Source organism: Cynoglossus semilaevis, chromosome 18 (assembly GCF_000523025.1).
Source record: "Cynoglossus semilaevis isolate Cse_v1.0 chromosome 18, Cse_v1.0, whole genome shotgun sequence".
NCBI lineage: Eukaryota > Metazoa > Chordata > Actinopteri > Pleuronectiformes > Cynoglossidae > Cynoglossus > Cynoglossus semilaevis.
In genome coordinates, this window is record NC_024324.1 from 7,178,323 (window position 1) to 7,194,626 (window position 16,304).

The 16,304-nt window shown below is 40.5% G+C and overlaps 2 protein-coding genes across 2 annotated transcripts in view; both read left to right on the plus strand.

The window, feature by feature from the left end:
• The window catches only part of LOC103394208 (dual specificity tyrosine-phosphorylation-regulated kinase 1A-like), a 9,348-nt gene extending 2,145 nt beyond the window's left edge, over nucleotides 1-7,203 (plus strand). The window contains exons 6-10 of the mRNA XM_017041079.2: nucleotides 140-259; nucleotides 431-517; nucleotides 607-794; nucleotides 1,600-3,361; nucleotides 6,333-7,203. Coding sequence (XP_016896568.2) covers nucleotides 140-259; nucleotides 431-517; nucleotides 607-794; nucleotides 1,600-3,361; nucleotides 6,333-6,353 — 2,178 coding nt within the window. The 3' untranslated portion in view covers nucleotides 6,354-7,203. The remainder of the gene's footprint in view (nucleotides 1-139; nucleotides 260-430; nucleotides 518-606; nucleotides 795-1,599; nucleotides 3,362-6,332) is intronic.
• The window catches only part of col9a2 (procollagen, type IX, alpha 2), a 129,624-nt gene continuing 119,228 nt past the window's right edge, over nucleotides 5,909-16,304 (plus strand). Inside the window, exons 1-8 of the mRNA XM_025065342.1 lie at nucleotides 5,909-6,411; nucleotides 7,551-7,616; nucleotides 9,422-9,674; nucleotides 10,401-10,498; nucleotides 10,760-11,047; nucleotides 11,648-11,795; nucleotides 12,439-12,566; nucleotides 15,235-15,466. The gene's annotated coding sequence lies outside the window, so the exon portion shown is untranslated. The remainder of the gene's footprint in view (nucleotides 6,412-7,550; nucleotides 7,617-9,421; nucleotides 9,675-10,400; nucleotides 10,499-10,759; nucleotides 11,048-11,647; nucleotides 11,796-12,438; nucleotides 12,567-15,234; nucleotides 15,467-16,304) is intronic.

The following is a 16,304-nucleotide window of genomic DNA, read 5'->3' on the forward strand; positions in this document are numbered from 1 at the left end:
GGGCTGCTACATCCTTTTTGTGGCCCACCTGTACTTTTTCGACCACTCACATGATTGAGTTTGACACCTGTGTCCTAGGTAAACAAAGTAAAACCTCAAATACTCTTTACAGAGATACTCATGTGTTTTTTTTTGTCAGATGCGCTACATGGTAGAAATTCTAGGTCAGCCTCCAGATTCAATGCTTTCCAATGGGCAGAAAACGAGTCTATATTTCGAGAAACATCTTGACTCGACGGAGACTTTGTGGAGACTTAAGGTACAGAAAACAAATCACATGCTCATGTATGTTTTCAGGGGTCACTATAGTTGTCAGAGGGCTGGAATTTTTCTGGACTGTTATTATTTGATGTTTATTTTAGAATCCAGTTGGGCGTTGGTTTGGGCAGTGTTTAGAATATCATAACAAGTGAACACCTCTTTTCAACAGACACCAGAGAAAGTACAAGGAGAGATGGGAATTGAACCGAAGGACATGAGGGAGTTGGTGTTGACCTCTTTAGAAGACATCCAGCATGTAGGTCTCCAGCAAATATTTGTTAGCAGATCCACTCTTCCGGATATAAAAACACTTTTCTTTGTCACAATGATGTTTTTCCCGGTTAGGTGTGGGGTTTCAAGTCGGAGGGTTCTGAAGACAAAGTCGTCGAAGCAGCAGACAGGCTGGCGTTTGTAGACATGCTAAAGGCAATGTTCCAACTTGAACCTGCCAAACGTATGACTCCCACTGAGGTGGTAGACCACGATTTTATTAGCATGCGACACTTCGCCGGCATGTACAAGCGCAACACGCAGTGAGTAAACGGCACATGATCAACACAAGTCTTTTCACCAGTTTGCTGATGTGTTTATGTTTGTGTCCAGATCAGCTTTAGTGGTTAGAATTCACAGTAAATCGGCCGATAGACACAGTCATTGCACGGGTTATGCTTATGCTGACCTCACTGACGGAATTACAAACTTTTACCGTGTTGATTTTTTGACAGGCAGTCAGGCACCCAGCACAATGAAAAATACCAGATGGGTTTGGTAGAAAGCAGACTGTCACTGTATTGGAGCAGTTAAAATATTTCCTGTAAAGAGCCATTTTATGTTTGGCAAACGGCAGAAAAGATTGTCTGCTCTAGTGTATTGTGCCAGATGTACGGTTTGGGAAGGAGGGATTTTTACTTTTTTTAGTCGATGTGCATGTGAGAATGGCTGTTTAGGTGAGGCGGTAAAGTAAATAACACTGTAAAAGTAATTGTTTGTGAAATTTGTGGCTGTAGGTCCAAGTTTATAAGCTTCCTCTGTGCCCTAGATCAAATAATGACATATATTTAGTCACGGATAAACAATTTTGGCCTTAATGAACCTCAAATGAATTTTAGTCTTAAGCAAAACACATTTTATAAAAAAAAAACAAAACAAAAAAAAAACAGGGCCTTATTATTCTTGTTATGCAAGAGTTTATGTCGGTATATTATTTATAAAATTTTCAAAAAGAAAATTTTATTTATGATGTCGACATGTTTACCATGTGGTGTGTTTTGTTAGACGTGATGATTTGATGTGCACTTGACTTGTTGACTTGCAATCTTGTGGTTGTTGTTTTTCCAGTGTCTCTTCGTGTTTTCAATTAATGGACACCTGTGTGAACATGAACTCAACCTCTGACAAATACAGAACCTCAAACAAGTCATCATTATCGTCCAGATGTGAAAGGCTTGACCAACGGAATCGTGCTGTTTTAGATGTTGGAAGCAGAACGGCCAGAGCCGACCGCGTCTGTACCGCGAGGTCAAACGTGTCAAGGATGAGCGCAGAGAGTTATAACGAAGATGTGGGTTCATCAAAAAGAACCTCTGTTCCTTTGAAAACTGACAGGACTGTGAAGGAAAACTCTGCAGATTTACCTAGCTTAAATGACTCTGTCAGCACGAGGATGGCTTGTTGTCACATTTCTGACTCTAAATACAATGATGGGAAGAGATCCTCCTCCAAATACAGTAGCTTGACTCCAACTTGTAGTCAATCAGCAGTAAATAAAAGTCAGGTCCAGGACTACAACTGGAAATCATCCACTGAGAAGCAGAACAATGGAAGTTCTGCAAGTTCATCCATTTCAACCGTAAAGAGTCATCTCAAAATACGTCCGAACCATTCCCAGATTTTGGATTTTAACTCTGACTCATCAGCTCACAGTGGGATTAGAGCCAATAAATGGTCTCCAGATTCATCTATCTTAAAGCACAGAGTTGGTTCACAGGGTGCTGTGTCTACAGTGATTAATGGGTTGGATAGTGGTGAAAATAGTAACTCTAACTACAGGCTTCCATTCAACGCAAATTGCAGTAAATTCCCTGTTTTCTCTCGGGGCAAGGAAAGGATGGATGACTATCAGATCTCTGATTCTAAATACAATCTGTCAGCTAACTATGAGATTAGAAAGAGTGAACGCTCTGCTGTGCCATCTACTTCAAAAAGGATAACTCAGAGTGGTGGCTCAGTATTGGTTAACACAAAGTTGGACGGTTGTCAAGTCGGTGGCTCTGACCACAAACAGCCATCTTATAAGGAAAATGAACCAACACAATTCCAAAAAAGCTGGAAACAGAGCTGCATGTCATCGAATTCCAAAACAAGACTAGTTAATGTTCAAGACTCATCTTTCTGCTCAGCTAACGAGGGGGAGTATTTGAGTGAGTGCTCTGAAGGATCATGCGTCCCAACATTCCAAATCCAGACGGAGAGTTGTGTCCTGTCAAAGCTGGATCATTATCTAATTCCTTCCTATAAAAACGCCTCAGGTCACATGGATAAAAACAACCGAAAATCTCCTTTGGGTTTATCTACAGTTCCTGGCAGGAGACGGGACCAGATATGTGTCTCATCAGAGGTTAGAAGAAGACTGGATCATCTGAAAAAGTCTGACCACAGCCTCAACAACAATCATACTGGGGCCGGTAAATGCTGTGCTCTTTCATCACCTTCCAACTGCAGAAGTCAGACCAAATGCTGTTTCTCATGTGAGGTTAACAGAAGGCTGGATCAAAGTCAAATCTCTGACAGTGGCCACAACCCGTCAACTCATGATAAGAAGAAGGTCGGCAAATCCTCCTCTGCCTCGTCTTCTTTAAACTGGACAAATGGAAAGAGTCCCAGTAACGCCTCGGCAGAAGCGGAAAGACGAACGGATCATTGTAAAATCCCCGACTGTGCCTACAGTATGTCCCATCACAATGAGCAGGCTAGAGAATGCTTTACTAGTTCACACAGCTCCTCCTGCAGGAACCTGACACAAAGTTGCGTCTCATCAGAAATCAAAAGAGAGCTGCTTCAGAAGTACCTTCACCTTAAACTGCAAGAGCCAGAGACGGAGGTGTGTTTCATCAAAGGTTAAAGGAACGGTACTCTACGTCTCTTTTAATACACAGCCTTCCACATGGGAGTGCATTAATGTTATGAATAGATGTCGTTACACTGTCTGCATCCTTGTTGCCATGCTGACTTGATTGGGGAAGGCAGAGTGGAGAGGTGGGTGACATAACAGTCTGTGTAAAGCAGGTTAGGTGAAATATTATTTGTTAACTTGTAAATTCTGAAAATGATTAGATCCCTGTACATTTAAGTGGAATAGTTTAACAAACGACTTATCTTTTTCTTGTCATTGTAATGGGAGAAGTTAATAGGAGCAGTGAACTACTTCAGGGCAAATGTAAATGCAAGTTTTAATTAATATCACTGATGCTGAATCTTAGCTAATTTACAAGTGCCAATAATATTCTAACTTCATCTCAGTGTTCATATCACACTCAAGAAATTTGACCTAAATTGAGGAACGTACCATTTTGGCACATTTGAGAGGATTAACTGCACCAAAACTATGGCAGACTTAATGTCCGTGTCGTTTTCGATCCACTCTCATCACAGGAAACTTGGATTAGTTGGTGTCATGCCCTGCTCTGACCCAGTATGCTTTGCTCTTTTTGACATTTCTGACATGCTGAGGATCTGTTCATTCAGTCATGTAATAAGCACTCGAGACGTAGGCACCACTACAGACCACCATGCCCCACTTCACCGCTAGATTGAAAAATAGCTCTGCTAACAAGGTAGTTTGCAAAGCTACGTTACCATAGTGACCGGATGCAGCACTACCTCATTTTCAAAGCATTCATCTGAACCAGTTGATTTTTTTTGTCAGATTCTCCCTAATTTAATTACTCATCATCGCTATGCAGTCAATGCTTCAGTCAAAGCGTTGATTATTACTAAGATCAAGAATCAGTCTAAATTGTCAAACTCACACCAACCCCCTTTTGGAGTATTGTATTAAATTAGTTTAACATGGCAGATGTAAAATGACATTTCTCTCTGGGGGTAGGAGCGATGACAGGAACAAGACGTGATGCAGCATTCACTAGTGTATCCAATTAAAATTTGACAAAAGAGGATTTATTGTTACTTTCTCTGGAACAAAACTTTAACTAAAACTTGGCCATATAGCATGTGGTCGAAGCTAGAGAAGAATAGAAGAGAATAGGATTCCAAGGTTTATATATGTATTTGTATGTTCATGTCTATATGCATATTGTATATATGTACATATACTGTATATGCATATGTTTATATATGTATATTTTTATATGTATATATATATATACATATATATATATATACACGTATATATTTGTTTGTTTTTATATGTTCGAGCTTAGCAAGCTTAGCTAAAGTTGTTTAGTGCTAAGACTATAAATCCTGACCAACTCCGATGATATGAAATGTAATCCCGAAAATATTGCATGCTTTTCAAATCTGTAATGATATAAATGCTCTCATAAATAGATTAGTTGACCAGATGAGCTGACGGTGCATGCTGCAAGATAATACTAGGCTAAGCACAAAGGTGGCATTTGTTCCAGTAAATGGTCAAGAGGAACAGAGAACCGATGAAAGAATGTCGGGAAGGGAGTCCAAGGTGTGGTCAGCAAAGTAGCATGTGAAGGAACTTGTGTCGGATGAAGAGTGCTAATGTGAGTCAAAGGTTATAAAAAAACATCGAAGTGTTGAATTATGCATGAGTGTTTTGAATCACAAGGCTTATTTATGTAGTCAGGAAGAATAGAGAAGTTGAACTGGCTAATAGAAGAACTGTAGGAACAGGAGTACCACGTGCATTGAAAATCTAAGTTCCACCAAACGTTCATTTATAAACTTCCCATCAGAAAATTTCTTACTGTTAGTTGCGATGTGTGAGACATTTCGTACCTGACCTGACAAAACAAAAATAGTGGCTTTCAAAATAAAAGCCATGCAATTGTATTTCGTAGTGCTGTCGTAGTTGCACATTATTTTGTCTCTGAATTAAACAACCATGTTCCCTATGTGGACCGGTGGCCGCACCGTGCCCTTGTTTGCATTTTATTATAATTGAGAGTTTTTCCTCAGTGCTCAGTGGGTGATATTCAGTCACAACATGTGACCTTAATAGTGTAAAAACCCAAATCCCAAAACAGCGTGCCTTTTATGGTGTGTCTAATTTAGTGTTTGATTGAAGTAAATAAAAATAGATGGAAATGCAAAGCAGGTAATAACGTTGATGGGCTTTGTGCACTTGACACTGCAGCAGCTCCGGCTGAAAATATAATGAAACCTATTTTTATTTCATCTGCATTGTTTGATCCCGTTAGCCTATCATTAGTTGTGTTTTTCCACACGGTGCGTGACTTAGTGAAAATACGGCAGAGTCTGTGAGGGAGCGAACAGCTTTGTGTTAGGGTCAATAACAAGATCAGATGAGCCCATTGTTAATTCTTGATGAGGATTGCTCAGCTCTTGTATTTGCTCCTCCTCGGAGTCTATGAGACGATACATTTTGAATGAGGCATCCATAAAACATGCACTTATTTATGGAGATTAGGGGTTATTTAAGAGTCTTCTAATTAATTTCAGCTGATTCAAGGTATTTTGCCAGAACTCCCTGTAGCAAGGGCTTATTTGGTTTATTGTAATGAAGGAGAAGCAGCAGGAAGGATTACAAGTGTAGCAAAATGAGAACCACTCACAATGTAGCGGAGCTTGATCACCACTGTTATTAATTTAACCCTTTTCGGTAACTCACTGGTTGCAGTTTGTGTATTTCTATGTATTTACCAGGTTACTGCAGATATAGTAACTTACAGATATGCTTCCATCATGTAGCTTGATTCCATAGTTATCAAACCTGCCTTACACGCAAAGGGTCCTGGGTTCAAGAAGAGGGATACCATTAACAAGTTCACATTTTTGCTGTGTGATTTTTTATTTTTTTTTCTATTTCTCTCTTGTTGTCTGACGTGTGCTAAACCAAGGTCTCAAAACACGGGGATTGACCAGGAGTAAGCGAGGATTGATCAAGAATGCAGGCCATCCCTCTGTAATCCCAGACAGGTCTGTAAAACCAGGCACCAATCCTTCTGTCTGTTAACAGCTTATTGGGATCTAAACACCAAAATGTATACCTTATGTTGACCTTACAGGTATTTTTTCTCCATGGCCATAGGTAAAAGTAGTAATCAGTCCAGAGTTGTCATCCAATGGAAATCAGGGGACTATTATAATTTAATAATATGCGTTCTACGTTGTAGGTTTTTGTGAAAAACACCAAACAATGTCAATAAGGTAATTATTTTGTACATTGAAAAAACATAATCCCCGCAGAACTGGTAAATGCCACAGTTTAGTTGCAGCTTAACAAAGTTTCCAAACAGTCTTATTTTAATGTTCTTGTGAAATAATAAGCCATCAATTTTCTTAGAGCGGCCACAAAAACATCAAGACCAACAGCTGTGCTTTCCGAGGCTTTAATTGTTTTGCAGTTGGGTGTCATGGCACCATTCTGTGGTGTTGTAATTAAACCTTGTGGCCACTGGCTGCATACAAATTAGTCGCTATCATGAGGGAGAGAGTTTTAGAAGCCGTGGCTCTAATTCATCTGAAAGGCAGGAAAGAGAGAACCACGTGTTGATAGTGTTGCTTCTTACATGATGTGCTTTGCGTTAACAGAGATTCTGCCTGTCAGTTAGGCCCAGTGCTGAGGGCTGAGTAGATAGGCTGCAGCTTAAAGAAAGATAATGTTTGCTGCATCATCACACTGGTTGTTAACTTGTACGTCTCGTATAACAACAATCAATGTACATCTTTTAAGATGGATGAATGGATGCATTCATTTCAGTTTTTCTTTTCAAAGAGCAACATTTGAATTTTCAGAATTTCCATTAGAGACCTGTGGTGTGAATTATACAAAGAAATACTCCTTTACTTCTTCTACTCTCTAAATTATTTTGAGTATAATTCATCAAAGTTATCTATTTTCATGAGACTGGCTGCTTGGTTTCTATAGCAACAGCAGGCACAATCAGTGGAGCATGAACGCGAAAAGTATGTGAAGCATTACAGTCACTGTACATCTGAGAAAGCAGCAGTGGTAAAACTAAAATCCATGCAACAATGTTTTTTTTAATACAGCAGGAGCAAAAATAACAAATTGTCAACACTGCAATGGTAAAATTGTTCTTTTTGTATTTTAGGGATAAAGACCTTTGACCTTTACCAATGTTTCTGGGAATGGACATCAGTTGAGCCTTTTGGTACAGGTATGACCATGAGTTAATGATATAATAAATATAGGAATTACTAATAATTGAACTAATACATTATATCATATATGTATCTGTTATGTAAATGTATATAATGTTTTTTTTTTTAGCCTTTACTGCTTTGTGCAGCCCTCACCGTTACTGTTACAGATGAGGACATATTGTTAGATATTGGTTCATATACAGATGGTATATATATCCTACAAACATGGCTATGCTATCTGTTTTGTTTTTTTATGCTCTGAGGTGTTAGTCACACAGACACAGGGAAAATATATTCAACTTTAAGGTGAGCACCTGGAATGCATAAGATGCCTCTTTCCACTGTGGCTCACCCGTCACACTGACTGATGCTTGTTTTTGTCAACACTCTGCACACCCCCTCTCTCCCCCATCTTCCTGTTGCCTGGCTCTCTTTTAATGGTGGTGGCCACTGTCAAGTGCCCTTGTGTCTCTGTTCTGACTCCAGTCTCAGTCAATATTTTATTTTTTATTTTTTATTTTGGCCCCTGAAGGTAGGAGGAAAACATCTCTCACACTTCTCCCTTCCACTTACCCACTTTCCCTCCTTTTAGCTCAAGGTCTCCTTTGAGATTTCATGCGATTCCTGCCTTACTTTGTGCCGCCATCTCATCATCTATGGCCTGTTGATTAGATTTCCTCCTTATTGGCATGCTCAGATGCCAGAGGCGAACATAAAGTTGCGTCTCATATTGCACGGAAAACACACCCCTGCTGCCAAACACACACACACATAAACACACCTCCATATACAGACATGCCTTGCCAGGGATAAATGTCATCCATGTATCACTCTAGAGCCTGCAGCCAAACAGTTAATGTGTGTTGACACCGCTCATCATCTCAGACTCAAACAATGCTCTTTCTCTCACTCTTCATCTCTCTCTCTGACAAACACACACACACACACACACACACACACACACACACACACAGACATGTAATGTTTCTCTGAAATTGTCATGCACAACATGAGAGAGTTTGATGTGGACTAAATTCAGTCACACTGATGAAACCCAGGTGAAACAACCTTATTAGTGTGGCCTCTGTAGTTTAGAAATCTCACCAGATTTTCTTTTCTTTCGCATACGTCTTCATCTGCGATACAGAAAAATGTATTAAGGCCAGAAATGAATAAATATACCAGGATGAAAGAAATGGCTCACAAAGCCATAGAAATTGACTTTAAAAAAATGAAAGTAGCTCAGATCCAAGATCACAGTCCAAGCTGCCCAGTTGGCTGAAACCACGATGTTAACCAAATTCATGGTAAAGACAAGTTCTGCTAATGTGCAGCATCTGTGCGTGCCTGTGTTACAGCTGGTCCGCAGAGCGACGGAGAGTTTGAGCCACATCAGTCTCTCAGGTGATAGATTAGAAATCAAAGTTTTAATCATACACTCTGGATGGTTGCCTAGCAACAAGCCTACCCTCAAGAAAAAGCTAGGAAAACTCAGAACTGGACCTGCGTGACATGTCTAAGTGAATGTGCTGTTAAGAAACACTGAAGTGAGGAAACAATGGTAATATCTTAAAGAGCCAGCAGGAGGACTAATTACAGCACATCACGTTACATAAACATATGGCTATTTTATATTTTCTGGTGTACAGTTAACATCATCATTTTATAAATAATATCAGAACATTTCACAAGTAGAATTTACCATAAATAATAATTATTTTAAAAGATGCATAGCAGCCACACAAGCACAGTCAAATCTATGCATTAAAATGCAATGAAATCTGTCAATACTCACACTTTTCCTTTTGTGTGTTTACAGTGGGGCTCTAAGGTGGTGGTGGAGTGTGTGTGGTGGGTCACATCCCTTCTAAGACATTTACCTTTACCTCGGAAGACCTTTTACCACATGTGGCCAATGAAGTCAATGAAGGATTATACATAATTTCCATGAATCTGTGCAGCGACAGCGCTTTGACAGAGTTTCCAATAATGCCGGCTTCAGAAAAGCTCCCAGTATTTCTGATGATGGATGCTCGTCAGGAGCCTCGACACTTTCACCCGCTCGGAGTGAGGTGAGGAAGTGGGAGGAAATAGCCGTGGCCACACTTGTGAAAAATACTTAATTTTAATTTGGTTTCATTTAGGAATGTAGCAGCACTTGCGAGTAATTCGTTTTTGTAAATGACTATTTGTCATGGTTTAGGTGTCTGTTTGTGAATCATCATATTTGTCAAGGTCTAGTGGGAGAATAATAACACCTACTTCACACTGGAGCTCAGGAATTAAAATGGGTTCGTTTGAACATCTACCACTGGAACTCTCGGCCACCTGGCCCTTAACTGACACACATTATTTTCTTTCAAATAAATGCTCTGATCATGACAAATATTCCCAAAAAAAATCCTGCCAAGTCTGCAATTTATTCAGAGAACCCTATCCTGTATATTAATGTTGATTGTGCCTCGTGCAGAAAATGAACACTTAATCTTCCTCCTGACAGTACGAGAAAAAAGTTTAACCTGAGAGTTGAGCGTACTGCGTTGGTTTATATTTGTCTAAATATTCTCCCTTAAATAATTCACTCTCTTTAAACAGGCTGAAGTGAGTCACAGTTGAAGCCAGTAATGAGTTTGTATAAGCGACCATTAATGTAATTGTACACTGAAAAGCAAGTAGATCCTTGAAAAATGATTATTCTTCAAACTAACATTTCTTTAAAGGTACTGTTTACTTGGAGTATGCCACTTGTGATGCAGAAATCACATCTTCCCACCTGCTTCCTTTTTGTTTCTTTGCAGAGAATCCTGACAACAGGAAATGTCCAAACTTCTTCTGACAGCTCCCAGGTTAAATCACCGGGTTTTTTTCCAGTGACCGCCTATATGAGGCACAGCAGGTAAAGCTTTGGATTATTCAGAGAGGGCAGGTGTCCTCTCTCTTATGTTCACATCAACCGGTGCCTTGTTGACGTAGACTCACTGCCACTGTGAATAAATCTAACCCGGGCGATCCTCCGTCTGCAAACAAGTTTCATGTCTCAGTTCAGGCACAGCTTAAAAGTTGTTGTGGTTTTTTTTTTTTTTTTCAATAGTATGGCTGCAAGTCATGATGTGAACAGGATGAGTGAGACCCCTTGTGATCTGTCTCATCCGGACAGGTGTATATGAGGCCACTGTGCCATGGAGGCGACGGATATCAGGAGCTGAAGACCAACTGCTGTGCAGTCAAGTGTTGACCTGAAGGTGTTGGTGGTGCAGACTGAAAACACTGTGAGGCATACACCAGCAGTCATAGTGGAGGATCTAAGGAGAGCCATAGCATCCACCACTGATGCAGCAGAGGGTGCAACAGCAGTGGTTTAGGATAAAGAAGGTGGAATTGTGGCTTACTGATCAGTCATAGTGGGGTCACCCGTGTCACCCAATGACTCCAAGCATCACTGAAGGTGTGTACTAGCCAAGTATCATTAGGATTTATCAATAAGTAGGTAGGTACCTAGCAAATACCCATCTCCTTCCCATCTTTTTTTTTTTTAATGATCTGATTGGTTCGGAGACCATCTAGACCCCTTCAGGACGCGTTTTGAAAAAAAAAAAAGTTCTAATTTGGTCTCAAATGTTTTCATTATGTTACTAATTTAAAAAAAAAAAACCCACCAAGTTATGTACACAAAAAAAATCAAAAATCTTTCAACAAAACATCAAACTTTAAATCTTTTTTTCACATTACATTCATCACATCCAGCTTATGAATTGAAAACACTACAACATCAATTGTGGAGTTACAGCCTTGAAAAAAAAAAAAAACACTTCAAAAGACTTGACTTTTAATCCAACCTTTAACCCTATTTTTCAGCAACATTGTTTTTCAAAAAGTCCATCTAATGACTCATGGTTAGAAAGTTAGACCTGCCGTGCACCTCATCCTGTGAGCACATCTATTACGTCAAAGGACTGACAGGTTGGGGAGAGGGCAATAGATGAAAGTGCAGATGCAGCAGACAGAGTTGACATCCTCATTTTTCCCCTGTTCTGTTTTATTATAGCAGCGTCAGAGCCGGGGCTTCCTAATTGTATTCAAGATCACTGTGTCAGACCTTGATGATGCATACAATGGCAAATAAAGGGGGAATCAATCACCGGGCGACGACGCTTCTGCTTCTCTGTACAAATGGCGAGCAAACAGACAAATGGGTAAACACGCCGATGCACAAATTCTATTCTTTTATTTGTCTTATATATCGTCAGTATCGGCTCATGTTATTGCGTCCTCAATCATGTGACCCAAACATCAGCTCGGCTCACAGTACTAACAGGCTGTTCGGAACGTTTGAATTAGACAAATGTGTTGTGGTGTTGTAGTTCTGTGTTGTCTGACACAACGTTTGAATTAGACAAATGTGTTGTGTGTGTTTGTGCATGTTGAGGAAATTATTTTGGGCTTGTCAAAAGTTTTTAATCTAACTAATCACAGGGTAGCTGTTGATTAATCATGATTAATCACGATTAAACTGAACACCTGGCAGGCGATTAATCATGATTATATAATTATTATTAAATAAAACAATGGTATCTCAAAACTTTGGTGAAGCCACCGTGCTCAAAATTATGAATTATTCCACAGTCCCTAAAAACTACCCTTGGCAGTTGTCACCCTAATACTGCTCTGCACTCACCGACGCTGGTCGGATGCAAGCTTGTTCCAAAAATGCATGCTGGGTGTTGAGATGGACATAAGAATCATTGGTGAAACAGTGTGGGTTGGTTCTCACGTGTTAAAATGCATTTAAAAAAATGTTATGCTGAATAATTACACAAATTATTTAATGCTTTTCAGGGTCACTGGGAGGGGGGCAAAGGAAGTCCCAGCAGCCAACAGGAGAGGGCAGAGGACACCCTGGACAGTTAACCCCACCACTGCAAACTCCATATAAAGTCCATCAGTTACTGCCAGGGCTCTAACAGGTAATATTAACCGAATTTATCTGATTTTTTTTTTTTTTATGTAAACGGCATGATCATCCTGGCAGCTAGAGGGGAGTCATTACAAATCAAATGTTGCCTTGTGGTTGTCAGTGGGATGGGTAAATGCATGTTGGTATTGTCACCCCTGTTTCCCGTCTCCCCCCTTCCACTCTTCCTCTCCCCTTATGCTAAAGTCCTTGTCCTTCACCTGTGATGACACTAAGGGTCAGTGAGGCTGTAAATCGCTGGTAGCGGGACGTGCAGCCACTGCCATTCATCAATGTAATTAGCGTTCGGCAATACGACCCTGCTGCTACAGACGTAGCTGTCTCCTCTCTGAAAGGCTATCTGACACTGATTCACTCACTCCGTCCTCAACCTCCTCTTGGTGTCTCCTGGTTTGCCTATACAAAAGGGCAAGTGGACTTGTCAAAAGGCTCACCTCTGCGCTCTGTTTGCCTTCCTGCGATTTAATTTTAGCACTGGGCAAAATTAATAATTCTGGATGCAAATAAACGTGTGGTCGTAATTACGTATAGCAGGCGGGAAGGCGTCGTTACGGTGGCGTTCATTTGTCATTTTCACTTGCTGCAGTTGAGTAGTGCGGTAATTAATGCCACTGGGGGCTCGCTGCAGTGTTTGGGACTTGGCCGAGTGGAAAGTGCACTATCAGTGTGAAAACCCTGAGGGAGAACACTGGGGGGGGGGCGAAAAAAGCGAAAGGTCTCCGATGGCACCATGCTCCTATCCTTCCTCATTGATCTTTTCCATTGTACAAAAAAGCCAGCGTTTCAGCAAAAAGACAATGAGTTTTAGTTCAATATTCAGTGCCATTTTAAATTTCAAAGTCCGTCTGGACCTACAGTTTGTAAATTTAATGCAATTCAAATACAAAGGCTCATAACAGTAATAGTAATCTAAGGATTACATTTAAAGAAATAGAGTGTGTGACTAATGCTTTGAGCACCACACAGTCCGTCTTTTTTTAGGACTGTCGAGAGGCTTCAGAATTAACTCAGTTTACTGCATATGGTGCAACGTGGTGCCAGAGCTTTCATATATTCGCTGTGTAATAAAGACAGTCCTGGAGGACACAGCTCAGTGATGAAGTTGTCCTCAGCTCCTATACAAGAACGGTATATGGAGTCCAGAACGCTTCGATGCCTCCTTCACCTGTGTGTTTGCATCCTGGCATGATTCACCGTCCCTTCTTTCTCTGAAGTGCTTGTTAACTAGTGGTTTCAAGGCTTAAAGAGACGTTCCAGGCACAAAAGACGATTGCCGGGTCATTCCGTGTGTGTATATATATTCGTAATCCCAGAATGCCAAGTCAATTAAAATGAGAAAGCTTCATTTTTCACAGTGTTGAGCGTTGCGGCTGTAATGACCAAGCGTGTGGGTGACGAATGGCCTGACCTTTTCCTCCCTCCTATAATCAAGAGTCCCAGGTACATCTACATCTCATGAACCCGACGTGTCTGGTTCTTGTGCAGTGTTAGGTGGTTATGTATGGATGGATGTAAGGATAGATAGGTGGAAAGGAAGTTCGGTAGGTAGTCAGAGATGTGGTAAGGGGCTAACATATATCTAGGTTCTTCGGCCCTGCAGCTTCTTGCTGTTTCCTTTTCCCCTCATTGCGTCTTCTTCCAGATGACTGAGCCAAGAGCAAAACATGCAGAAGATTATGCTCCACGTTCAATCACAGTTAGGCAGAAAACCAATGAATCAGCATGTGCGCTGGCTGACGGGTAAATTGAAATCCTGCTGTGTAGTGGAGTACCTGGCAACAGCACAAAAATGAAGGCTCTCAAAGAAACATGTGTCTGTGGATAAGTCTTTGTTCAAATGTGTGAATATGGAGAGGGCGTTAGAGAGAATCCAGGCTGGTAATTTGCTGGAAGGTGTCTTATCAACTTACTCAATGTTGACTCTTGATATGCTCTAATAAGAAGACATATACTATAATAAAAGTAAAAGCAATTTTGAGAGGTCTGAGAAGAAAGGAGGGTATGTAAAAAAAAAGGAAAATCTGATTTTTACAGTCATTCACACAGATAAAAAGCATTTTCCTTTTTTATAATATATTCAAAGCCCTTTCTGCAATATGTCTTATTAATAATTAAACCATAACACAATAATGACTTCAAATATCCTTTATTACTTTTCAGATTATCTGTGTGCGAGTATTGTGCTTCCATAGTGTAGCAGTTATTAAGCCTGCTTTCACGTCTGCAGAAGGTCCTGGGTTCGAGCCCGAGAGCCAACACTTACATACTGAATGGTGTCTCCTGTGGTAGAACAAGGTCAAAGTTATATTTTTAAAATGTATTTATGTTATTTCTAAAGAACCTTCAGTAAATCTCCTCTAACTTTAGGCTGATAGTTTGAATGTGAAGAATGATGAATCGACAAGCTGCGGTCTTTTAATTACAGATGACAGAACTGCTGGGTCAGCACGAGACCTTGAGTAACAAAGAAGGCAGATGAAGATGCCGAAATGTCTTCTCTGATATCTGCAGTAATCAATGCAACGCAGTGTTGGTGCAAACTTTTCAGCTCATTTTCGTTTGTTTTTGTCTCAAAAAAAGACGGAAATAATATCTGTCTCGTCTCAAACCAGTTCCACCTAATTTACTTTTTGCTTTTTCATTTCTTTTTTATCTGCCAGAGCAGGCGGAGGTTCATTGGTGGTGCTGATTTGCAGCAGGGTGCTAACAGCACACTGCGACCTCTGCTACCAATACTCAAAGAAGTGCTGTGAAAGAATGCCTGAGAGGGAGAGAGGGGGCAAGCACCTGGCAAGGCAACTGGCACAGGAGGAGAGGGCCGGGTCGGAGGTCTGGTCAGACCTGGGTCCACCGTTTTGCCCATCTGCCGTTTCAAAGGCCACATCAGCTGAGGTGAATATAAATTGGTGTCCACAGTTGTTTGCAGCACCTGTCTGCAGTCTCTGGTTGGTTTAAAGATGAATTAACGCTTGGCAAATTATAGAAAAATATCTAAAAAAAAAACCACTGACAGACATGAATAAGACCTTCAAGTACAAGAACAAAACATCTCTGATCAAAACACTAGATAAACTGTCATTTGTATACCTTTTTGATCTACAGAACTGTCATCAGACATTACCTACTGTAAAAGTTAACGCAGCATAGATCTGCTTACTGTAGATCTAAAACAGTGGTAATCAACTGGCAGCCCGTGGGCTGAATCCAGCCCACTGAACCCAATATTTTTGGGGGAAATTTAAGGGGAATCAGAATTTTCCACACACCCTTGATGATCCTTTACAGCGAGCAGAGTCGATGTGTATTGATTATTGTAACTTCACGTTACTCCTTTTGGAATTGAGTAAATCAACAGCAGTATTTGGTATACTAAGCTAACCAATATCTGCACTGCAATTCTAATTTTCTAGTTTTCCACCAGATCCCACTTGGTGGCTAACCATATGTGTATTTTGTACGAAGGCCAAACAATTTTAAAAAGGAATACTAAACATAAAATCAGCGTCTCTGTGAGGGACCAGTGTAGACATCGCAGGATGTGAACGCAGTCTTTTCACTCTCCCCAGCAAATCTCAGCTCTCGCTGAAACCTCCACTGCACCTGACACAATAATGGACAGGGCAGGGAGAAAAATAAAACAAATTGAATTTGCCTTCCATGAGTTTTGCATTAAATATTCATACCGAGAAGTATTTTAGTCTGGGAGAAAGGCTGCCGGAAAGGCATTTGT